Consider the following 25,746-nt stretch of genomic DNA (forward strand, 5'->3'; position numbering starts at 1 on the left):
CAGAAACTAAGCAAGGCCTTGGATGAAGTGTTTTGTGGCTGGAGGGGGGAGTTCCCCTGCCTTCCTGCCATGCCAAGTCAGAGGCAACATTCATGATGGAAGTTGGCTGATTCATGCTAGCCTCAAATCTGTGGCTGCTGGCTCATTATGTTCATAAACTGATGACAGAGTAAAGTAAGCTGTTAATCTAAATGGAAGGAATAGTGTGCCCTGAACTGGATGGGTTAGGCTAGCATGATCATATCAGATCTCAGAACCTAAGCAGGGTTGATCCTGACCAGTTCTTGGATGGGAGACCATCAAGGAAGTCCAAGGTTGCAACACAGAGGAAGGCAGTGGCAAATCACCCCAGTCTCTCTCTTGTCACGCTGTAAGCAGTGTTCCCTCTAAACTGAGTTAGTGTGAGCTAGCTCAGTTTTTAAGCCTCCGGCTCACACATTTTTCTCTTAGCTCAGGAAGGATGGCTCCAGAACAAACTAATTTATGCGGTAACCAAAACCGCTCGCTCACAACTTTAATGCCAATAGCTCACAAAGTAGAATTCTTGCTCACAAGACTCCACAGCTTAGAGGGAGCATTGGCTGTAAGTTAGCTGTGAACTGATGGCACTTTCCACAATATACATTTTCTTATATATACGGGCCCTTATGCAGTTACCAAGGGCCTGTAAGACAGAGCTTTTCCACTAGGCATTCAAGTAGGAGCCGCCGCCGCCACTACCCTACCACTGAGGTGGTGTACCATCGGCTGCCCTATTAAAGGGGGGCAAGCATGGCCTGGCCGAAGTATAGAGACAGCGTAGCGGGAGACCGCGCTACTGAGAGAGCTGGCTGCCAAATTTGGATGATTGTTCCCATCTTGGATGATTAATATAGGTACAGCACCGTGTTATAGGAAGGTTTTACTGTGTTTAAATGTTGTATTTTATTATATGTTTTATTGTATTTTATATCTCGGTTTTGCCGCATGTGAGCTGCCCTGAGCCTTTGGGAGGGCGGGATAGAAATCGAATTATTATTATTATTGTTGTTGTTGTTGTTAACAACAACAACAACAACAATAATACATTGCCAGGTTGTACAGAAATAAGAAAGCTACATTTTATCAATCTATACCACTTGTTTCCACAAGCAATAACTTCTTCAAGAACCAAGAATATGACCACTTGAAACTAAGACAAAAACCTTTGTATCTTTGTTTAGGGAGCATCAATCCTCAGGATGCTTCAAGACTGGATCTCACCAGCAAACTTCAAAACAGGATGTCAGGTATGATTTATGCACAAAAAGAACTACAAAAAGAGGAACTGTTAGTAACCTGAATCCTAGCATGAGATGTTGATTTAACTATTTAACTTCCATAGTTCTCCAAGTGTGCTGCAGGCATTCCGCAGAAGGATATCTCCATCCATTTCCCCTCCCCTAAAAGGCCATAATCTATCTCTGTGTGAAATCTCTGATAACAGCAATTATGAAGTTATACACATCAAGTACATCCAAGTGTGCTGCAGGCATTCTGCAGAAGGATATCTTCATCCATCTCCCCCCCCCCCAAAAGGCCATAATCTATCTCTGTGTGAAATCCCTGATAACAGCAATTATGAAGTTATACACATCAAGTACACATACAAGAACAGTCTAGACTGAGATGATGTATCCAGGTCAAATTTGCCCTGCATCATTGTAACAGATAAACCACCCCAAAAGTCACTCCCATGCCTGTTATCTTGAGATGACTCAACAAGGGCTGTTGCTGGGAGTGGGGGAGAACCAACAAGTTTTCAATGTATCACATCAGAACTTCAAAGTAAACAAACAGAAATCACACAGGGTGGCTGGCTAATTTCAACAACAGTCTAAGCTTCACAAAGGAAGGGGTAGTGCTGTCGTGCAAACTAACAACATGGGTCTGTACCCATGTAGTTTCTGCTTGCTCATGTTGTACACAATGTCCTTTGCCTACTGCCTGCCATTGTACCATGGATGCATCTAGTGCCTGGAGACAGAATGATAAAGACATCCAAGCCCAGTTTCCATCACCACAAAGCTCAAAGTTATAGCAGGAGGCACCAGTTGGTTCTGTCATGTCACAAGCAGGTAACAATTACTCTGCAGACTCCAGTTTTAGGTTGCCTTAATGAAAACGAGTGTAGTTATGCACAGAAGTTCCTCCGTAGCTATGAGTGAGTCAAACATCGCCATCTACTGTCATAGGCCGAATCTACATATGCATTTTAGAATCAGCTTGGTTATCCCATGTGGTTTAGAACTGCTGCACCTCTGCTTTCAAGTTAGCATTAGGGGAGCTGTCCACTTTGTCTTTTCCCCCCCCCAGTTATCTAATCACAATCTATTGTTCATGACTAGACGGCCTCTGGGGGTTAGTAAATTTCAAATAAAAATTTTGAGGACTGGCACATAGCAATGAGGGGTTTAGAGCAGTAAAGAACAGCATTCATTTAAATCAGTGCAAAGTAGCTATGACAATGGAGTCACTACCAGAGGGCAGGAAACATATGCAGACACTGGTTTTTATACTGGCGCACTGCCAGCATGAAACCGGATGTAAATGTAAACAGTTTGTTGGGGGACAGGAGTGAAAAATGTCAGGAAACCAGCAAGAAACACACAGGTGGATTCGACCACAGTGTAGCACAGTGTAGCAAGCTAAAAAGCTATAGAAAAATGGACAACATACTCTTGGATATAGCTTGTCAAACAGCACCCATTAAATGAGAGAAAAGGATAACAGCAAATCACACTATTGAGCCCTTTTGGAGAAACTCATGTATATCCCAGGAAATGTGTGGATTTACCCAAGTAGCATCCCCAGGACTTTTACCAATTTGGAAACTGATCCTAGTTGGACACTGCTGGCATGGGAATTGAGGAGGATTAACAGCTCATGTATGACTGTGGTCTGTTACATGGTATGAAGAGGAGACAGGTGGTTGTGAAGAATCTACTTCAGTGGGTTAGTCACTCTCTCTCTCTCTCTCTCTCTCTCTCTCTCTCACACACACACACACACACACAAAGGGCGAGAGAGAGAGAGAGAGGGAGAGGGAGAGAGAGAGAGAAAACAAGGATACTTCAAAAGCATCCATACCACTTTTTAAGGGGGGGGACGAAATAAATCTCTCTCACACATGTACTCCCTGGCAAAATATTCTCTGCTTTGTTTATTTTGCAATAATATAGGCCGCATGTTGACTCAACCCTCTAAGGGGCTTGCAAAAGAAAAGACGAAAATACAAAATATAAAAATAAACCAAAAGAGTACTTGAACCATGCAAGAATATGTTATTCATGCTTCATGCAGACCTTTTGGTGACCCTAGTTCTGTCTCTGTGTGGGAGCTCGGAACAAAGCAAGCAATATGTCTGTCTAGTCGAGAAGTAGCAGAATGAAGTTTGAGTCCAGTGGCATCTTTAAGATCAATCCACAAGCTTAGTTTATATGGTTCCCATTTGTTTGGGTTTAATTCCAGGCGGGAAACATGCTGCCCACCTGTACTAGTTATTCTAGTACTGGGCCTGCCTCAGAACTCAGCAATGCACAGCTCAATAAACTTGTATTCTCATGAAAACGTACTCTGGAGAAAAATAATTAGAGTGGTTTTAGAAGGGAAAGGGGAGATTAAATATATATATATATTAGTGTGGTTATGTTTAAGGCCAATAAAGCTGTACCACTGAAGGAAGGAAGAGTTCTTCACTAGGAGTATGCATAGTGCAGGTATTTATAATGTAAACAATCCAAACCTGTGGCAGATTGGCCATTTACCTTACTGGGATAGGTCCTGGTGGGCTGCCGCCTGGAATTCCTCCAGTCTCACAATAGGGCATGCAAGCAGTGCTGCATTTCTCTCTAGCCAGATCTTTGAACCTCTATCAGTGAGGGGGTTTGGTGGTGGGAGGGAGCATGGCCCTTTCCCAGGGCTGTTGTGGTGTCCCAAACAATCTGTATCATAACCTAGTCTTTTATGTTATGCTTACAAAGGGACAGGGGTCTTGTTGTAGAAAAAGAGCTGCCGGAGCTCATTAGCATAACTCATTAGCATAACTTATTTGCATATGCCACGCCCCCTGACATCACCGGAAGTGACAGAAGGCCACACCCCCTGACATCACCGGAAGTGTGTCAGAAGGCCCGGCTACTTACCCTCCTGCTTCATCCTCAACAATCTGTATCATAACCTAGTCTTTTATGTTATGCTTACAAAGGGATCAGCACAGTTTGGATAAAGCTGTCCTATACAGAGACACCCTCTTCTAAATCTATTATAGTCAACATAACTCTGTTTAGGATTGCACTGTAAATCAACTGGAAGGCATAAGCATAGTAAAGAATGCTGATTGAAGTGAGTGGGTCAGATCTGTTATGAAGAAATAGCAGGAGCCATCTAGAAGTTTAAGATGGAACATACATAATAACATAAGAGCTCTGCGGAATCAGACCAGTCGTCTATCTCATCCAGCATCTTGTCTCACACTATGGGCAACCAGTTCCTCTGGAGATCCAACAACAGGGCATAGAGACCTTTGCTAGATGTTGCCTCCTGGCATCGGTGTTCAGAAGTTGACTGCCTCTGAATGTTGATGTTCCCTTCAGTAACCACAACTAGTAACCACTAATAGACCTATCCTCCATGAACCTGTCTAATAATAAATAACACTTAAGACTAGTATTAGCAGGGTTAAAATAAAGGACAGCAGTAAAAACAAATAAAATGATATTGAACACTATTAAAAGCATTCTATAACAAGATGGAACTCAGCTGATATTGATAAAAACAAATGTGCCTGGGTAGAGAATTCCAACATTTGAGTGTCACAACAGAAAAGGCCCTCTTCTACAGTAGAGCACAGCTTAGAGGGAGCATTGACAATAGTCATCTCTCTCTACTCAGATGGAGAACAGCTTCATATGAAGACCTTAAATGGTGGGCAGGTTGCCAGTTCCAGGTTAGGAAATACCTGGAAATTTGGGGGGTGGATCCTGAAGAGGGCACGGTTTGGGAAAGAGAACTCCAGTGGGTTATATTGCCACAGAGTACAGCTTCTAAACTGGCCATTTTCTCCAGGTGAACTAATCTCTGTCACCTGGATATCAGTTGTAATCCCAAGAGATCTCCAGACACCACCTGGAGATTGGTAAACTCAGGGCAGTTCATGTGGTACAGGGTATCTCAGGCCTCAGTTTAGCCTTTACAGAGTAACAGCAACATTTTGAATTTAGCTTATGACAAGTAAAGAAAGTTTTTAAGCAATGGGACTAATGTTAATGGTGGTGGTTATCAACCAACAATCTGGCTGCCACATTTTGTGCTAATGGAAGTTTCTGAACACTTTTCAAAGGCATGTGATGTGTTACAGTAATTTCCACACTGATCTAGTGGTTGCCACCTTTACAGTTGCTTACAAATCATTCTCAAGAATGCCTAACATCTGCCCCTGTGTGGTTGACTTACATGTGAGGAAGCCCTACCATGTAGGTAAAGTTTTTCTACATCCCCTGGCATGTAGAACAATGTGGAACAACAGCAGAGGTACAGTCAACCACATGAGCCAGATATGCGTAAAGATGGTCTGAGACCATGACAGTTGATGGATATGTACTCTTTGTGGATTATACTTTCCCATCAGTGGGTGATTTAACAAGTGGTGTCTTTTGCCATAGTGTGAGTGCAACCACTTGGCTTTTGAGTCAACGGTATTATCTTACAAAGTGTTGTGGAAAGTTTTACCACATATTTGTACTTGTCCTCCCCAAAAAACTGGAAAAGCAGGAAGTGGTAAAACTCTCCTCATGGCTTGGCAGGATAACATTTCTGATCAGTTTACAAAGTGGTGTTATGTATGCTATGGTAAATTATCACTTGGTAAATGGCCACCTGTACTATTTACCCTCCATTTCCTAACAAGCCATGCATGAAATTGTAGCCATAAAGAATGCATCATCCAACAAAGTAGTTGACATACATTCTCCCCATCATTCAACTATTTCTTTTTCAAGCTGATCTCAGGTATAAATCCGGGGGGGAAATCCATCTCAGTTAAAAACAGCCAGCGTACACACATACCTGAAGAGTCAATTCAGCAAAAAAAAACCCAGCTGTTCTTTGACAATAAAGCCCAGAGTGGAAAAATAAACCTTTTTTCACCTCCTAGTCTTACATGTCTGCAGGATCCATTTGCTGGTCCCTGAAAGCAAGTCAGGCTCTCCAAAGGACAACGCTATTCTTTATCCAACGGTGACTTTGGGAGTCAGCGTTTTCCAGCCTGACATGTTTTATTGGGCAGCACATTTGTCCCGGAGAGGGCCATGTGCTTTCTTGTTTACCAAAGTCTACACTCTGTACTTGTGTTATATATCCCTGTCTTGTTAAATGGATGAGAGCTATTTTAAGATGATGGGGCATAAGGTGGATCAGGCTACAAACAGAACAATCTGTACAATAATGCCAAATTGAGGGTGGGGGGGTTGCTAACAAGAATTACATTTGTATCTCTGCTTACATCAGGACACACTCTTTTAATTAAAAAAAATGACACTCCCATTTAATTCATCTTGCTGATCCCCCCTGGCTAGAATTGCCACAAGTAATTGAAACAGTTGGCTGCTCAGCACTCTTACTGCTGGACCTCATAAGGTCCACTTTGTTTACTGGAACCTCCCACCTAATGTGAACCTAATGCACCCCAGCACAATGCAGTGTTTATGTCAGAGTACATCACTAGGGCATGCTGTCAAGTAAACGTGGATAGGATTGCAGCTGTCAAATCAGAACCTAAATTCTTTTGAGAATCTGGCCTTCGACGCTGTTCTTTCATTTAAATGGATCTGAGCTGGTATGCACATTTGACTAGCTATTCCATTCTTCCCAAAGCACATTACAACAATGAAAACCAAATACAGGTATGAGGATGAAATTAGGTCTAGAAAGGTCTAGGAAGCTTGTTCTGCCCCCTGGCACAGTCCAGGTTCTGAGTTCTGCATGGAGAGTCCCAGGCTGTCTGTAGCAGTAGAAAAGAGCAAGAGTCCAGTAGCTCAGAAGAGGCTTCTGAAGAAGTGAACTGTGACTCACGAAAGCTCATACCCTGCCACTTATTTGTAGGATATAACTACAGATATCTTTACTTAGATATTTATACCCTACTTTTATTTATTTATTTATTATATTTTTACCCCGCCCTCCTCCCCTTTTCCATTTTATCCTCACAACATCCCTGTGAGGCAGGTTAGGTTAGTGGTCCAAAGTGATCCAACTACTATTCATGGCAGATCTGAACCTGGGAATTCCGCATCATAGTATGACACTTTAATCATTACACCATGCAAATTCTAATATATTAACTCACTATCAAAAGATATGGCATAACAGTGCTATAGGGTTGTAAGGCTTCCAGTTAGGGTGAGAGGTCTCCTGCCAACAGCCCTCTTTGCCTGCTACTCCAAGCAGCAGTGGCAGAATTTTTTTTTAAAATGCCTGCATCATCTGTGCCACTATTTCACTTCTGGGGGAAACCTGGAAATGACAGGGTAGCTCTAGGAATTGTCAGAAACATTGGTAGGGCTGTCAAGTGATGCCACTTCCAGTGCACACCAAAGTGATGTCATTTGCATCACTGGTGACAGGGGGATGCTCTGGAATTTGAGCAAAAACTCTATGGTAAAAACAGCTTCTACCATAGAGTTTGTCACACCCTGTCTGCCCACCCGGGGGGAAGGCTGGCTGCCCACATGTCCTCCAGTTCTGCCAGCGGGGTCACCTCCGCTGACCTCTGCTGCCTTGTCCCATCCGTTGCTGTCCCCTGTTACCCATGTAAGTGGTCTTGTCAGGGCCAGCCTGGGGGCTGGGTACAGGTGGGCTGGGGAGGCCTTGCTGCTGGCCCCAGAAAGAATTTAAGCACAAATACCAGAGCATCCTGTGTTGCCAGCAATGGGATGATGTCCCTTCTGGTCCATCCAAGAGTAGAAGAAGAAGAGAAGAAGAGATTGAATTTATACCCCGCCCTTCACTACCCAAAGGTGTCTCAGAGCGGCTTACAAACTCCTTTCCCTTCCCCTCCCCACAACAGGCACCCTGTGAGGTAGGTGGGGCTGAGAGAACTCTTGACAGAAACTGCTCTTTTTCAAGAACAGCTGTGCCAGAGCTATGGCTTGCCCAAGGTCATCCAGCCAGGTGCAAGTGGAGGAGTGGGGAATCAAATCCGGTTCTCCCAGATTAGAGTCCGCGCACTTAGCCACTACACCAAACTGAAGTGTCATTGCGGCATTGCCAGTGTCATTGCTGCATCACTGAGATAAGCCTTCCCCTGCTGGTGGTAAGCCCCTCACTGGTTGTCAGGGGCAACCCTAGTTTCTGGCAATTCCTAACACTCCCCTACGTCCCAGGTTTCCCTCAGAAGTGACAGAGCAGCTTCCTGCTCTGGAGCCTCTCTACTGGCTTTCATTAGATGGATTCAAAACATGGCCAGAATATCAACAAAGTGTATTCTGCTGTTTGTAAGATTTGAGCCATTTAAGATTTTATAAATTAATTCCAGTACCTAGTAAACAACTGTAAACCAATAGTGAGCATGAAGTCGATGCTGGCAGGAGGGTAGCCATCAAATACCACAGAGAAAGGCCTGTAAGCACAAGTTCCAGTAATACTGCTGAAGTTATATAGGTCTAGAGAGTTTGATCACTCCCTGAGGGACCACTTGAGAATCTCATGGGTGCTATTTTGAATACCATAGGATGAGTATACGAGGACACAAGCTCAAGAAATACAATATCAAACCCCTCTTGTGATGAGTGAGATTTACAGTGTGTAGTCATTGTCTCACTTCTTCCCCCCCAACAGAAATACTTAACCAACTATCATTTCAAAAATGCAAAAACGGATGATTTCTGGAGAGCCTTGGAAGAGGTACGTCTTGCAAAAATTTAGACTCATAATATGAAATGTTTGTTTGTGAAGATATGAAATGTTAGCAATATTTTCTGATGAGTTGTGCCTGCCACAAACAGAGATTTTTAGTTTCCACTGCAAACAGCATGGAGGGTGTATGTCTGGAGATAACCTGAGCTAGGATATTCCCATGCCTTTCCTTTTTAGCCCTGGAACTCTCATAAAACAGGTGGAGTCTTTGCCAAGGAGCCCATGGTGGCTCTCAGCAGCTCTGACAAGAGCCACCTTTACTTAAATCCATGACATGAACCTCAGGGAGGCTCACAGCTTATCTGTTCTTCTGGTAATGGCTGTTTCAAAGTGAACACCACCTGCCAACCACAAGCAGTCCCAGGCAAAGACCTGAAACCCAGGGCAGGAGCCGCAACGGAGAACAGTGCTCAGAAGAGCTGAAAGTGGCATGTCTAAGAGCCACATGTGACTCCCGAGCTGAGTGAGCATGACTGACAGCAGCAAGTGATGTCAGTGGCTGAGATGTGAGCAGTAAGTGGCATGTGGTTGGGGTGAGTGGACACTGCCCTGCACGACTTCACCCTGCTCACTTCTCCTTTTGCAGCAGAGGTGGCTTTTCCTGCCCCCAATTGGAACTGCTTTGGTTTTCTGATCATTACCACCTCATTTTACTCTTAGGCAAGTGGTAAACCAGTGAAAGAAGTGATGGACACCTGGACCCGGCAGATGGGATACCCTGTGCTGAATGTGGACTCTAACTCAAAAGTCACTCAGAAACGGTTTCTCCTGGGCCCCAAAGCAAATGCTTCCCAGCCACCTTCGACATTCAGGTACAGTTGCTCCATAGTTCAGTCTGCTGTTGCTACATTGGCTGGGTCTAGCTAAGTTCTTTTGCAGCTCTAAGTGGCTGAATCGCATGATTATTTTTTATTTTTGCAATACCTTTGCTTTTAAAAAATAAAACTTCAGAACTTTGAAATTACATGAAAATAATCTTTCTAGATTAGGAACATGATTCATAATGGTTGTTCTGGCATGAATTTAATGGAATTGGTTTTTGTTACCATTCAACAAAACTCTGGATGTTTCTTTGGTGAGCTTTGTCCATCAGTGTGTCCATTTTAGCAATTTATAATATCTTGACCACCCACTTTTGATGCTTGGAATTGTCACCCATTTCCACAACCAGGTTAAATACAATCAGTTGCTAATAATAGTTATCGTAAGTAATTTCATAGGCACCGGGCTGGTTACCACCCAAATAATTTATCAGGAAAACCAACCAACCAAGTCAAATATTATCACCACTCATTGGAAGGCTTGCACCCAATACTTGACAACAATATTCCCAGTAGCAGAGATATCACCCTCCCACTGTTAAGTGCTAACATTTTGCCCAATCTGCAGAGCATTACCAACGTTTGAACCTGTTAGTGTTCAAATTTATTTGGCCTAGATACAACAAGGTACCAGGGACATAGCAACTTATACTGTGCTTTAGGACTGCCATCTCTTGGTTGGGAAATACCTGAAGATTTTGGGGGTGGAGCCTGGGGAGAGCAGGGTTTGGGGAGGGGAGGGACCTCATTAGAGTACAATACCATAGAGTCCAACCTCCAAAGCAGTCATTTTCTTTAAGGGAACTGATCTCCATTGTCTCGAGATCAGTTGTAATACTGGGAGATCTCCAGCTACCGCCTGGAGGTTGCAAACCAAAGAGAGAGATCACGGGATGGAGGGAGAAAGGAAAGAAACCACCGTGATGTATTGTGCCAAAAAAAGTCTTCGCAGACTAGAAAATTCTTTTCCCAATATTCAGTTTACTTGAAGCAATTCAAATGCCATCAATTGCTTCAAGTAAACTGAATATCGGAAAAAGAATTTCCTAGTCTGTGAAGACTTTTTTTGGCACAATACATCACGGTTGTTTGCTTCCTTTCCACCACCTGGAGGTCGGCAACCCTACTGTGCTTCCATCAGGGAGACACCTAATGGCACTTTTTGATCCAGTCATAAATCTTTACCCACTTCACTACGTGTTTCAAAAGGTGAGCTTCAATAGACCGAAACATCGAGAATGCTGAGATTAGCACTCAATTAGCACTCCTGCATCCTGCTGTTACTTTCAAATGACTATTAGGGTTGCTTTAACTACCAAGCCAGTGCTTTCCTGTTAGTTCTTAAATGTCAGAAGCTGAGATTACCAGGCTGGACTCTTGAATTTGGGTGCCCTCCAGTGTCCTTTGTGGCCTCAGTACTGGGAGAGGAGGGAGTTAAACTCACCTATAAATCACTTCCTCTCCCATGTAGGGACACTCCATTACCTAGTGGAGAATGTCCTGGCACATCCTCCTTGGCCTTTAGCTGTCTCCCCTTTTAAAGATGTTACTGGAGCCCCACCCACCCAGGACGTCCTGGGGAAATTGCATGGGAGGGTGTATTCCTGTGAGATTTATTTATTTATTTATTTATTTATTTAACAAACTTATACCCCACCCTCCCCGCAAGCGGGCTCAGGGTGGCTTCCATAAAAGCATAAATACATTAAAATACACAGTATTTGACCATACAATAAAACATTATAAATACAAAATGCTGGCGGCTGATTGATTTAATCTAGATGGTATATTACAGGAATGAATTTCCACTGCCCGGATGTTCTGCGATGTTTCCGCTCATAGTCAATTAGATGTTAAGACCACGGGCCAGGCTCTGCTGTAGCGGCCTGCAGTGGGAGCCTACGATAGCGGGTGTGGCTTCATCCTGCACAGGGAAATTCCCCTGGTCACCTTCTGGGCCTGCTGGCCAGCTGACCCTGCTTAGCTTCCTAGATCTAACAAGCTTGGACTACACTGGGCCATCCAACTCAGGGTTTTCCACTGTATACTGTTTCAATATTGTTATTTTTTTATCCACCCTTTTCAGTTTAGCACATAATTATCATCATCACCTATATATGAATAGGGCAGTGTTTGGCATAAGTTTGAATCAGTAGAAATATCATTTTTTCCTGGAACTTGTAGGACAGGCCAATACAACTTGTGATCCATCCAGTTGAAAGTAAGCCATCAGTGATGGATCATGACCCACCTATTGCTTAACATCCATCTGGTGCTTGACATCTTCCTTCTATTCGCAATCCCAAGCAGACACCCAAAAACAAACAAATAGACAAACAAAAACCCTGGCTGAATGAAAGTGTCACCCAGAAAAAGTTTTAGGAAGAAACAGGGTGGTGATCTTTGTGTGTAAAGTGCTGCCAAGTTGCAGCCAACTTATGGGGAGCCCAGCAAGGGGCGTTCAAGGCAAGTGATGAGCAGCAGTGGTTTGCCATTGTTTTCCTCTGCAGAGGCTTCCTCGGTGGGCCCCCCTCCAAATAGTAAACTTGCTTAGCTTCCAGGACCTAACAAGATCAGGTGATATTATGCTCCCTTCCCTCCCAGGGTGATGGTGGGGGTGTGGAAAAATCCCTTCCCCCCCAATTTTTTGTTAATTTCAGAAGGTGGGATGTGAAGTTTACCACAACTTATTTCCATGTCTTCAGCACACAGCTCAGCATAGAAGCTCTAGAGTCAGTTGCCTAGATAATGCAGGAACTATCTTTTGACAATATGCTTCAGAACAATGCCAGAAGGTATAGAAACATCCTTCCCCCCCCACAGGCATCTGAGAAACATTTGATGTCCTAGTGCAAAGTTACATCAGAACATCGTAAGATAGTGTAGTGAACTCCACAGCACCTACTACCAAAATATAGGTGGTCCACGTTTGTAGCCTGTGAATGTTGTTAGTTGTGGCTCATCATTAATATAAATAGGTTTATTAAGCCTTGGCATTCACTGCTGCTCAGTTGCATTTTACATCATTTAGGGTTGCCAACCCCCCCCCGGTTTGGCAGGGGTCCCCCGCTTTTTGGGGGGTTCTACCCACCACCGGCCAGCTGGCTGACAGGGGAAGCCCCACCCCCAAGCCCCAACACCTGCAGCCAGCAAGCGGAGAACAGGCATGCAAAACCTTCCAGCTCCCTGCACTTAAAGAGGCCCCTTTAAGTGCGGGGAGCTGGCATTTCCCAGCGGGCAGGCGGGGGGGCGGATGTCCCCTGCCCCGTCTGGGAACACCCCCCAAATTCCCCGCTGGGAGCTAAAATGGACTTGGCAACCCTAACATCATTAGAGGAAGTGCAGACCTTTCCTAAGCAGAAAAGCAATGCCCTAAGAACAGGCCTACTGAGAGCCACCCTGGGCCTCAGCCAAAGGTTCCGTGTGGTCCTCCCATGTGGCTCTGATCCAAACCACTGTGCTCACAATATTTAAGAGGAGTTTGAATACTTAATGAGCAGTTCTTTCACCTGCCAAAAGAGTTGCAGTGATACTTAATGAAACAATAGCAATTGTCCTTTTTTCTTCCCCAAGACAGCTTCCATTGCCCTCTATTTCATCCTCACAACAGCTCTGTGATATCGGGCTGGCTGAGAGTGTGTCACTCAGCAACCTTCCATGGCAGGTTGGCAATTTGAGTATTAGACACACATGACAGGTTGCTTAAGAGCTCTCATATTACATGTTGCCTATCGTGTATGTAACCTGGTCTAAAATGTTCCAATCACTTCATTTTAGGCACTGCAACTCCTGTCATCACCCTGAAATTGGGGGCCAATTTTCAAGCACCCTTCCTCTCCCAGTTCCCAGAAAACAGTATTTTCTGATGAGTCTGCCACAAACAGAGAACCTTAGCTTTCATTGCAAACAACACAGGCAGTATGTGTGTGTGTTTGTGTAGATAACCTGGTCCAAGATGTTCCAATCCCTTCATTTTTGCTCCTATTGGGTATGTTCTAAGTTGCCAAGCAGAACACACATGAGAAGGAGTTAAGACCAATACTTGAAAATAAGAAAGGTCACAGAAAAATTAAAAGGTGGGGAGAGAGAGAAATGAAGGAAAATCATGAAAGGAAGAGAACAAAAAGGAAGGAGGAGAAAGGTACAGAAAAGAGGGGAAGAAATTAAAGCAAAGAGAAGATCCAGCTGAGTGGACAAAACTATGGAGCTGGGTGGAAGGAATAGAAGTGAGAAGCAGACCTGTTAGAAGGCAGCTAAAGCAGCTATCATCAGTGCTTGATGGTCTTGCCTTCTACAGTGCTGGCTTGGTTGACTGGCTCAGCAGCATTTTGTGATAAGCAAGTGTTTTCACATAACATACACAAACAAACATAACATATACATACATACTAATGTACATGGGGGTTATTTTCATTTTTACCAATGTTTATACTGATGCCTAATCAACCTTAATAACAATTTCTCATGAACTGTGTAAGCAACTGTTCTGTCTCTATCATCCTAACAGGCATATATTTCATTTAGTAAATTCTTAGTCTGTTTCTTGCAAGCTTGCCTACATATGTTTATTATACCAGTTGTAGAACCATGACCAAGTATTCTGGAATGTCGAGTCCATTGCACCTTTTATCTATAAAGTCAATTTATCCAATTCCACAGCCTCCAAGAATTTGTTTACAAGCTGTCGTTTTGTCGGTATCTGCGGTAGTTTCCAATATTTTGCATAGAGGATTCTAGCAGCCGTAGTTAAAAAAAACAATCAAATAGCGATCATCTGTTAGAATTATCAGGTAGAATATTCAACAACAAAGCCTCTGGTGTGAATGGTACGACTATACCTAGTACCTTTTGCAAGATCTTGTGTACCATTACCCAATATTTCGTAGATCTTTCACAATGCCACCACATGTGGTAAAATGAGCGAACCTTATTTTCACATTTCCAACACTTATTAGAACATTTCAGGTCAATTTTAGCTAACCTTTCAGGTGTTACATACCATGTATAAAACATTTTATATACATTTTCTTTATACGGAATAGCTTTCGTAATCCTAATATTTTTCTTCCATATTTGATCCCACTGCTCTAATTTAATAGTATGCCCAATATTCTGCCCCCATTGAATCATATTCCCTTTTACTATTTCATCCACCATCAGATCATCAAGTAACAACACATAAAGTCTTCGTATAAGCTTCTGGTCCGGGGATGTGATAATCTTTTCCATCTCTATAAGGTTTTTGTAAAATCCAATTCTCTTGTCTTTAGTGAATCTGGATTCTATTTTCTTAAATATTGCTCTGTTTTCCATTTCCCCCCCAGTTACATGTGGAATATTCCAGTGAAATGGTACGAGGGGAATGTGACCAATGTAACACTCTACAACATGTCAGAATTGTCAGGTAAGTAACTAACAGGCAATGGCTACCTGCCCAGTGTTCTTTATCAAGACTCAAGAAATTGGTGAACTTTGATTTAAAGATCAGTCTTTCTTTGCTCAGAATACTTAATAAGAATGATGTACAGGAACAGGCAGGGATGTCACAGAGACAGAACACAACTTATACAGCTGCCTTATATCAAATCAGACCATCTGTTTATCTAGCTCTCTAAGGAGCCTGAAAGGAAATTTCCTGAGATACTTTAATTTGGGAGATGCTAAGGAATACTCACCTTTTACATGCAAAGGCACATGTTCTGTGACTGAACTGTGGCCCCTCCCTCAAGAGCCATTTCAGACCAACTCATTGGTTTTAATCTCCAGCTGTTGTTATAAACAATTACATGTACATGTGAACATCAAAGGGGAAAAAATCCTTAGCTTGTAAAATAGGTGGCTAGGTTCAAAATATGGTACCTCGGTTGGTTAGCAATGTCTGCACTAGATCCTTCTCTAGACTTAGGACTGATGCCCATTACTGTTTGAATATGCCTAGGTGCAGACCAGGGGTAAGATCAGGTCATGCAACCAAGTTGCCGGAGTAACATGTAATCTGCTTATTAACCTATCCCACATTTATTGGTCTCCCGCAAACCTGCTGTAATGTGGAATGGTAAATATGTTGGATTATGGGTAGAGAAAGTGGTGCAGCAAGCATGTAAGCACTCCGCCAAACCCAGCTCAAATCCGTTCTGACAACAGAGGTTATTCACTACATGAATTCAGTTACATAAATCTGCAATAACGGGGTGGGCGGTAAGTGTTACACTGGGGTTGAATCCAGTCAGGGCTTTTTTTCTGGGGGAACACACTGGAATGGGGTTCCAGAAACTCTTTGACAAAATTATTTTAAAAGTGTTCAAAAGTTCATGAGTTTTCAGTATACATTTGAAAACATTTCCCTCCTGAGAGTTCCAGCACATCTTTAAAAAAAAAAAAAAGCCCTGGTTAAGCAATTAACACTAAATGGTTAGGATATGAATGAATTTGCCCTGCCAACCCTCCAAAAGTCAATTCTGTTGACACTGTTGAGCGTGATCTGTGATCTGCATTCATGGTGAAGCAATCAGATATCAGTTTGCTGAGGATTCAGAATTCCCTCATCTATTAGCCTATCTGTCACCACGTTAAACCATACAGTGCACTTCAGTGCTTTTGAAATGCGTGCAATTGGCCAAGTCCATGACAACAGTGGAGAAATACTTAACCTCAGATCTGGGAGTAGAATCACTGCTGCCAAAAGACTATACATATCCCTAGCCTTTCTACATTCTATGTGCCTTATGCAATATGGCATAAACTCATCGCCTCTCCACTTACATTGCTTCAGTAGGCTATTCTTTTATAGCCAATCATAAGACATGCTGTAGCACAAATTATGAAGTTTGTGCAGCTCTGCAAAGCTTAAACACTAAATGGTTAGAATAAAAATTGGGGGGAGCCCTTCCATTTGTTATGGTATTAACTGCAGCTAGTGTCTACTGATCTTCATCTTGCAAATATAAGGGCTTGATTTACCTTTTTTCTTTTGTAATCCCCCTGTAAATCATTTGGATTACTCTGGGCAGTATTCAGTCCCATTGCTGTTTTCATAAGAGATGCCTTTAGTTTTGCATTTCCCCCATTTATAAATCAAGTAAAAAAACAACAAACCCAAACCAACATTCAGTAGCATGTTATATTTGATTTTTAAAATATGTTGACTGATTTTTAGTCAGGCTGACATGACGTAAACTATGCATTTCATGCTAAAAGGCATTATTTGCCTCACTCATGCCCTTTAACTGTTCAGAAGTTTGCAATGAGTATCAGTGGCCACTTTACTACATGAAAATGTAAAAACATTTCTGTGACTTAACTGTGTGCTTTTGGGTTGTGCGACAGATGACCATGGATGTTTTTGTAGTCGCTGGTTCTCTAGCCCTAGTTACTGACTTACGTTATTGTAAAGAGTTTAGTTCTACTTATTCCTTCATTTCCCACTACAAAATTTTGTAACCCTTTGTAGTAGGGGATGCCAATTTACAGGTGGGACCTGGGGGTCTTCTGGAATTACAATCATCTCCAGATTACTGAAATCAGTTCACCTGTAGAAAATCGATGCTTTGGAGAATTGACTCTATGGCATTGTAACCCACTGTGGTTCCTGTCCTCTCCAGGCTCCATTTCTAAATCTCCAGGAGTTTCCCAACCTAGATCAGGCAACCCTACGGCCCACCATCTCCTGCCAGTGGTCAGTGAGAACCTGGCAAACACACTTTCTAGTGTCTTCACTTACAGACATGGATGTTAGGAAAAGAGGATAAAAGAAGGCCTACTGTGTATAATTTTAATTATCCATGCCACATTCTTTCTGTGCATACTTTGCTCAAGTGGAATAGCTATATTTCATAATGCTGTCTCTATTTTATGTATATGTACACCACCAGCACAAATTTTTTAAAAATGGGGGGGAATAATAGTTTGACCACCAAAGAGGCTATGCTGGGATCTACATGGTCAGAAGTCTATGGAGACGGTAAAACTGAGCAGGGCAAGACTGAGAGAAAAAACTGCCTGGATCTAAGCACTAACCTCTGAGATACGGTCTCTCACTAAAGAACAAAAACCCCAACAACCTCCCCATAGTACATCAATTAATTTTTAAAACATGCCTTCCTGAAAAGTGGTATTTAAACCTTTCCAGATATATAAATAACAGTATTGTGGAATCTGAAAATCCTGGAGAAAAAGCAAGGAAGACAAAGTCTCTATCTATAAATGTTTACAGCTCAGGGAAATAACTTCCCCATTCATCATCACCAGCCACAGACAGACATCTACTGAATCATGTGGAAAATATAAGGAATCAAGTCCTTATAGGGCTGCCAACCTCCAGATGATGGTTGGAGATCTTCTGGGATTACAACTGATTTCCAGGCGACAGAGATCAGTTCACCTGGAAAAAATGGCCTCTTTGGAAGGTGGACTCTAGGGTATTATATCCAATTGATGTCCCTCCCTTCCTCAAGTATTTCTCAACCCAGAGCGGGCAGCCTTAAGTCCTTACCATGTGCTGAAGGCTGCCATCTTCACCACACATAAGAATTCATAGCAGAAAATATATCTATGCCATAAACAACCACTTTGTACTAAACAGAAGTTAAAACCATTTGGGTTCAGTCTCAGGCTGCAAACCTAAACAGAGTTGCTAGGGAACAAGTCCAATAAAAATACTTCTGAGTAAATATGCTGAATATCATACTTTCACTAAGACAAATAGTAAACATTAACAAAGATATTACCTTCATCTATCTTGGGGCAATAAATATTTCTTAGTCTGGATGAGAAAATTGCCAATTAAACCAATTTCATTAATTTCGTTTAAGTTCATCTGCTGAGAAGCTGGTTTCAGTATTGAAACAATCCTTTTATCAGAGTTAAAGACTCTAAATTGGGGTACCAAAAGATCCACCAATTTAACGGAACAAACTTAACAGAACAGTTTTAATTAAATTGGCTCAGGTTTCCTGTGGATACAGGATGTAACCATCTCATTGCCTCATTGACTTCAGAAGCTGTTGGAACAGGGAGAAGGAGAAGTTAAAGAACTTCATGCTGGTGGTTCCATAATTAGCTTAGTTTTAGCTATGAAATAGCAGAAATAAGAATTCAGAGTTAACTCATATTCTATCAACTACAGCATTTCTTAAAAGGAGGGGGTTTGCCTTATTGCTGTTGTTTTTCAAAATGAAATATATCTGTGGGAACCAAAACAGGGCACAGAAGAAGAAAAACCCCAAAGAGTATAAATTGCAAAAACGTACAGAAGATAAATGTGGCTGGAAAGAAAAACCCCCCTCAGCCTAATGAAAGTTATAAAGCTAGTTACCGGTTGATCATTTTAGGAAAGAGATGGTTTGAGAGTTATTTCTTCTTGCCATTTACTGTTATTACAACAGTTGAGGTCAATTTTTCCCTTTGTGGAAATAAACCAGGTTTTCCATGGTAACATAAGTTTTGAGCTGGTCTCAATGGGTAATGAACAGCTCAGTCTTACTAGGTTAACATTTCAGATTATATAGTGCATTCCAAGTTTTTCACATAAATTCTGTCAGTAATCCTTGCATTAGCTGTGTAAGGAAGATCATGATTTTATCACTTGGCTTTGGTGCGGATTACAAAAGCCACACAACAGGGCCATCCACCTACAGGGTGGGGGTCTCTGCATGCTCAGGGAACTCCAGGTATGCAAAAGAATATGACTTTGTAAATCCTAAAGATAAAGAAAAAATAAGTACTGTTCAGTCATTGTTATTTTGGTGCTGCCACTCACACATCAGGGGAGTGCACTGCCCATCATCTTCCAGATACATGTGGTGGCCATTTTGTGTGAACAGGGCAATGCATGTATTTGCCAGATTTGGTACATGCAAACATGTACCTTCAAAAATCTGGGTTTTTTATTATACATACTGAAACTGGAAAAATACATGTGATACCCTATTCACACAAAATGGCAATTACAAATATCAGGAGGATTGCATGGAGCATGCTGTCCCATTATGCAAGACTAGAGTGCCAAAATCATGATGACTAAACATGGTTACAGGTAAGCAGTGTTCCCTCTAAGCTGAGTTAGTGTGAGCTAGCTCACAGTTTTTTAGCCTTCAGCTCACACCTTTTTGTCTTAGCTCAGGAAGGAGGGCTCCAGAGCAAACTAATTGATGCAGTAGCCAAATTGCTCGCTCACAACTTTAATGCCAGTGGCTCACAAAGTAGAATTTTTGCTCACAAGACTCTACAGCTTAGAGGGAACATTGCAGGTAAGAACTGTAAATGCTTCAAAATGGATGGAAAGTCAAGATAAGCTGATTGTCAGTTAAAGGATTATTAAAGGTGGAAAACTGTAATCAGCTGTCTCGAGCCCTTGAGACCTCATAGAATGCTTAAAGGGGAACATGAAGGAGTGATGGGATTTTGTGGGGTGTTGTTCCAAGTTGTCCCCCCCTTCCCATGAGTCCCCAGGGCCCTCTAGCTTATTATCAACTTATGACTCATCTGAGGGTTGCGGGGGGGGGATGTTTAAAGTCTTCAAATAAGTTAGCAGCTGAGGTGGCTTCTGAGTCAGATTTCCCATCTTGTACCTCATTCTTAGCAGCTCATGGTTTTCAGCATAACCATGAAGATGATTTTGATCCTTCCTAGAATCAACTAAAAAGTCTGGAGAGCACATATTTCATGTAGCCCTATGTATGTAAGCCCTTCACTACTGTTTCTTTACCACCACAGGCATTACACTTACACGGCCCAACAATCCCACTCTTGATTCTTTCTTGAAAGTGAATCAAGATCATGTTGGCTTTTATCGTGTCAATTATGAAAATGAAACCTGGGCTGACATAGCCAATGTTATGATGAACGACCACCAGGTCAGTATGATGCAATTACTTGGTGGCTGTTTTGGGGAATACACACCGAGTCATGTTTTATTAATCAGACACTAACTGCTTCTCCTTTCCCTTTTGCTCCCACTAGAAATTTTCTTTGGCTGACCGTGCTGGCTTTTTAGAGGATGCTTTTTCATTGGCCAGGTAGGTGTTTTAACAAGTTAATGTTCTGGGAACTCAAAAACTTACGCTCGGCTTTATGACAATCTGATCGAGCCTAATATATAGGCATTACAAGTACTGCTGTTTTGGGAATAACAAAGTGAGTTAACATAAGCATACAGCATTATCATTTATGTCTCACAATACTGAAGTCTAGCTAGTCAGAGTAATATTTAAGTAGAGACCTATCGGGAATTATCCTATGTAAACATAAGGTAACATTCTACTCTGCATTTCTTAAAACAGAGTTACTTGGGAATAAGAGACACTGGTGTCAGTGAAACTTACTTCTAAATAAAGATGTTCAGGATCAGGCTTCAAGTTCTAGTGAATACTTTCAGATGCTAATCAAAGGAACATGCATTTCAAGGGATGAGTCAGCATTCCAAAATGACATCTAGGAACATTATATGCTGCAATGTCAGCAATGACTGCTCACAGAGGCCAAAAAGGAAGTGCCATATCCTCACAGGACAAGGGGAAAACATTCCATTCTGATATTGATGTTGCCAGCCCCTCCATTTAGAACAAGTTTTGACTTACAAAACTGCATCCCTTTGGATAACCATCAGTTTTATTCCATTACAGTTTTTTGTTAACAAAGTACAATTCAGCTATAACAAAAAGTCAGGTTTCTGCCCTGTAACTACAGAACTGTTACCAGAAAGCTCTGTCGTGCCCCCATGAAATCCTTATCTCCTTCTCCAGGAACACACTTACTGCTTGTGATGCAGCATCCCTACATCTCAACAGAGAGGCACTGCTGGTTCTGACTTCCACTTTAAACCTATTATCCTCCACACTTCCTGTCTCTAGTGGCTTAGGAGCAGAACCGGCCCCAGAATAGAAAATATAACAATGACAATGAGTGAGAGAATTGGGGCTGGTAGTCTTGATCACTAGCTTTTGAGTGGCTTGGCAAAGAAGCCTAAGCAAGGGCAGCTTCACCCGGGCCCCCACCTTAGCTCTATCCATAATCACACTCTTCTCCTGGATGTTTTTTTTTTAAAAAACTTGGGGAAAGGAACTGTGTCAGTATCACATTTTCTTTATTGGGGGGGAGACACAAACGACTTGGGATGTGATTTAGAAGGCCCCACCCAACCCCAAGTTATAATTTCAGTGACTTGCATTCAGGTTTGTTAACTACATGGAATGTTTGGGTTTGTTTTTTAAGAGGGAGAGAGAGAGAAAAGAAACCCCACTGAAAGGAATACAAGTTGTTAAGATTAAACAACTGGAAAGCTGTTTGTAGTAAAGCTCTGTAGATTTTCACAGGGCTGGTCTATGGAATTATCCTAAAGTAAAATGGTAAATCATATTAGCATATTAAAAAAAACTCAGGGATGCTATGGATTTGGTTTGGGTACTTCCAACAGTACTCACCAAAAACAGAGATTCACTCATTGGCTAAGTTCAGGCAGTTTCAATTTAGTAAACATTCAGCAAACAAAATGGTGGATGTGGAGAGTCAGAACACTTGTATTTGCTTTGCCAGTTACTTCTCGTGCCTTTGCCATGTGGGGAGGATTGTATATGACACAGAATCAGCCACAATTCACTAATATTGGTTGTACAAAATTCACCTTTGATGCCAGGTAAATCATAGCAGAATTCCAGATGCCATATGCTAAAGGAATAGAGCTAAGGAGTATGCAGAGGGTTCTTTCCAAGTGTCCCATCATGATTGTTTTATATATGCCATTTTTCTGCCTTACTTGTACTTTGGAAGTAGGTGTAAGTTGATAGCTGCACCATAATTCTTCACTCTGTAAAATATGCAGCAGCTTCCAAGAAGAATTAATGGCTGAGTTCAGACTGGCAGTTTGCCCTGATATAGGCACGTGCCAGAAACGTTTCACAAACGGATTAAAGGGGCTGTTCACACAGGCACATCTGTCAGGCAATACTCCCTCTAAGCTGTGGAGTCCTGGGAGCTACAGGCATCAAAGTTGTGAACGAGCGATTTGGCTACTGCATAAATTAGTTTGCTCTGGAGCCTCCTTCCTGAACTGGAGGCTAAAAATTTGTGAGCTGGAGGCTAAAACACTGTGAGCTGGCTCACACTAACTCACCTTAGAGGGAACACTGCTGTCAGGTGTTCCCCAGCCGTACTCAACCCGTCTTGTAACGTTACAGTCCCGAGTTTAAAAGATACCAGGTGAGCGCGTCCATCCCACTTCCCAAAAGTGTGAATGCTAAAAGCTGCGCAAACAAGCTGCATTGATAATTGTGCACCTATGCACATAGGCACACATCATTGGAGTGAGAAAAAGCCACTTACAACCATGCCTCCACCAGGGGCGGGCCAACAGTGTGAACGCTGCCTTGTGCCTCCTCCCCGGTATGCTCCCACATCAGTCGAAGCAGTGTGACTGGGAATACCCGGAACAAGCTGTTCCGGGTCTTTTTTGCCACAACTCCCTCACACTCCAAACTGCCAGTCTGACCTCAGCCAATATGTGTCCAATAAGTAGCAGATTTTCCGCAATGATAATTAAATGTAGGGAATATTTGGCACAATGAAATAAATGAGTTCTAACAGAACAGTGATCCAGAGAGGAAGCTCCTCCATAGCGTGCCAGTCTCCATATCCATAAAGCAGGAGTCTCTAACAGGTAGCTCATTGTTAGCTGCAAAGTAGCTTGTATATCCTTTAGAAGATCCAGGGAAAGGTATGATATATAATTGTCATGAACTTGTTGCATAATTAAAAAGATAAATGTAAGGTGCATCTGTATGCACCTTTATGAATCCCAGATATACTTATAATTGAAACAGGAAGCTCCCCTAACATTCTAACAGCTGTCATTGCACCATGGACTGTAATAATTCTAATAACTGAGATATGGTAGCCATGTTTGTACAATTTTTGTACTGACAATACTTTACATATCTGCAATATACTTATCCTGTTCATAATCATTATATACCAAACCATATGTCACCATTCTCTAATTGTATGAATTTTTTGCTGCTTCTGGATTTCAGCGAATATCATTCAGGCGCTAATAATTAGATGGACAATTACTTGAGGTAGTCCTTATGGTGACTCAGGGGTTTCAGGGGAGGATGATATCAAATACACCTACAAATAATCCCCATGTTAAAATTCCAGGGCACTGTTCCACAGCATACATAATATAATACCCCCCCCCATAAATGTAAGATAAACTCTACCTCGAGAAAGGGATCCATAAGTGAGCAGAACCTACTGAACTACAGTCGCATGCCTTATACGCAAGGCTTACCCTGCTATCATGTTGACCCCATCATGACATTTTATTTACTGCAATACTCATACGGTAATGCTTATGATACTTATTATGTGTGTTATTCATCTCCAGTCCTGTCTCCAACCTATGCCGTTTCTTCTGTGCCGTGTAATTACTTTATATGCTGCAACAGCAACTGATGTGTGAGATGTAACAGAGTGTGGTCTGTTTACACATCAGTTCTTATATCTGACTGTATACACTGATGTTCAGTGGAGCAGGACCCAGGTGGCCATGCCCATTAGAATGAAGAATGCACTAGATGACTATAACTGTAATTTGAATATAATTAAATATTACTACCTGTAATCAGGGCCGGCTCTCCCGCTAGGCCACCTAGGCACTTGCCTAGAGCGGGAGGCCCTGGATGGGGGCGCCAAAGTTTGCCTCCCCCCGCCAAAAGCCATCGCCGATCCCCGAGGCTCCACTGTGTCCTTCCCGCCTGCCCGGACCCTCTCCAGCGACCCATGGCCGGCGGGGAAAGGCGCCGGCAGAGCAGGCGCATAAAGAGGGGAGCCTGCGCCGGGGCTGCGCTTGCCGCCACCTGCTGGGGTAGCCAAGGCTGCCGGAGCTGCTGCAGGCACCGCCAGGCAGGAGGTAAGCACGCCCTGCAGAAAGAAAGCGCCGCGGCCTTAAGTTTGCGCACTGGGGGGGAGGATTGTGTGAATGATTCTCGGTGGAAGTGGTGGAGAGATCGCGGCCTCCAGGGGCCAAGCGATGGCGGCATTTCGCCTCTCTCCCCCTCCCTGTGGGCAGCCTGCCATTTGCATGGAACCCGGAGGGGACTGCCGTTGCCCGAGTTTCCCAGAGGGTAGCTGGCAGTGTAACTCCATGTTCCGGGAATGATTCACACAATCCTCCCCCCCGCCCCCAGTGTGCAAACTTGAGGCCGCGGCGCTTTCTTTCTGCTGGCGCTTGAGCCAGCCAGCCAGCCCTCTGCCTCGGCGCACCCCGGGACCACGTGCTGGCAGAAAGAAAGGTTGGCACCTGCAGCCGCAGCCTTGCCTAGGGCGCAGCCTCACCTTGGGCCGGCCCCTGCCTGTAATTCAAATAGAATTAAATCAGATAATTCCCAACACTGTCATTCTAAAATAAAGCAAGATTTGAAGCTTCTCTCTTTTTCCCCTCAGGGCTGGGCTCCTGGATTATGGTTATGCACTGAACCTAACAAGGTATCTACAAACTGAGGAAGAATACATACCTTGGCATAGAGCCATAGCATCAGTATCCTATATTGGAAGTATGCTAGAAGATGATTATACGCTCTATACCAAATTTCAGGTAGAATTTTTGCCAATAAATCTTTTGTGTGGAAAAAAGGAGAAACATATGTCACAATACGACAAACAAAACCAACCTCTAGTACAGTCCTACTGAATTCCTACATTGGGAGATTAGAGTGGAAAGTCTGGATATGTTTCAAAGGCATAGCTCTGAAGGAGGAGGAGGGGGGGATTGGATTTATACCTCACCCTTGACTACTCTCAGAGCAGTTTACAATCTCCTTTCCTTTCCCCTCACCACAACAGACACCCTGTGAGGCAGGTGGGGCTGAGAGAGTTCTTTTGAGTACTACTCATGAGAGAACAGCTCTAAAACAACTTGTAACTGACCCAAAGTCATACCAGCAGCTGCATGTGGATGAGTGGGAAATCAAACCCGGTCTCCCCAGATTAAAATCTGCAC

At 42.9% G+C, this 25,746-nt stretch overlaps 1 protein-coding gene across 1 annotated transcript in view; it reads left to right on the plus strand.

The window, feature by feature from the left end:
* ENPEP (glutamyl aminopeptidase) overlaps positions 1-25,746 on the plus strand; it is a 68,901-nt gene that overhangs the window by 34,513 nt on the left and 8,642 nt on the right. The window contains exons 8-14 of the mRNA XM_015413659.1: positions 1,203-1,268; positions 8,854-8,919; positions 9,592-9,743; positions 15,077-15,156; positions 20,466-20,605; positions 20,712-20,767; positions 25,191-25,341. Coding sequence (XP_015269145.1) covers positions 1,203-1,268; positions 8,854-8,919; positions 9,592-9,743; positions 15,077-15,156; positions 20,466-20,605; positions 20,712-20,767; positions 25,191-25,341 — 711 coding nt within the window. The remainder of the gene's footprint in view (positions 1-1,202; positions 1,269-8,853; positions 8,920-9,591; positions 9,744-15,076; positions 15,157-20,465; positions 20,606-20,711; positions 20,768-25,190; positions 25,342-25,746) is intronic.

Source organism: Gekko japonicus, unplaced genomic scaffold (assembly GCF_001447785.1).
Source record: "Gekko japonicus isolate JY-2015 unplaced genomic scaffold, Gekko_japonicus_V1.1 scaffold517, whole genome shotgun sequence".
In the NCBI taxonomy this organism is placed as follows: Eukaryota; Metazoa; Chordata; class Lepidosauria; order Squamata; family Gekkonidae; genus Gekko; species Gekko japonicus.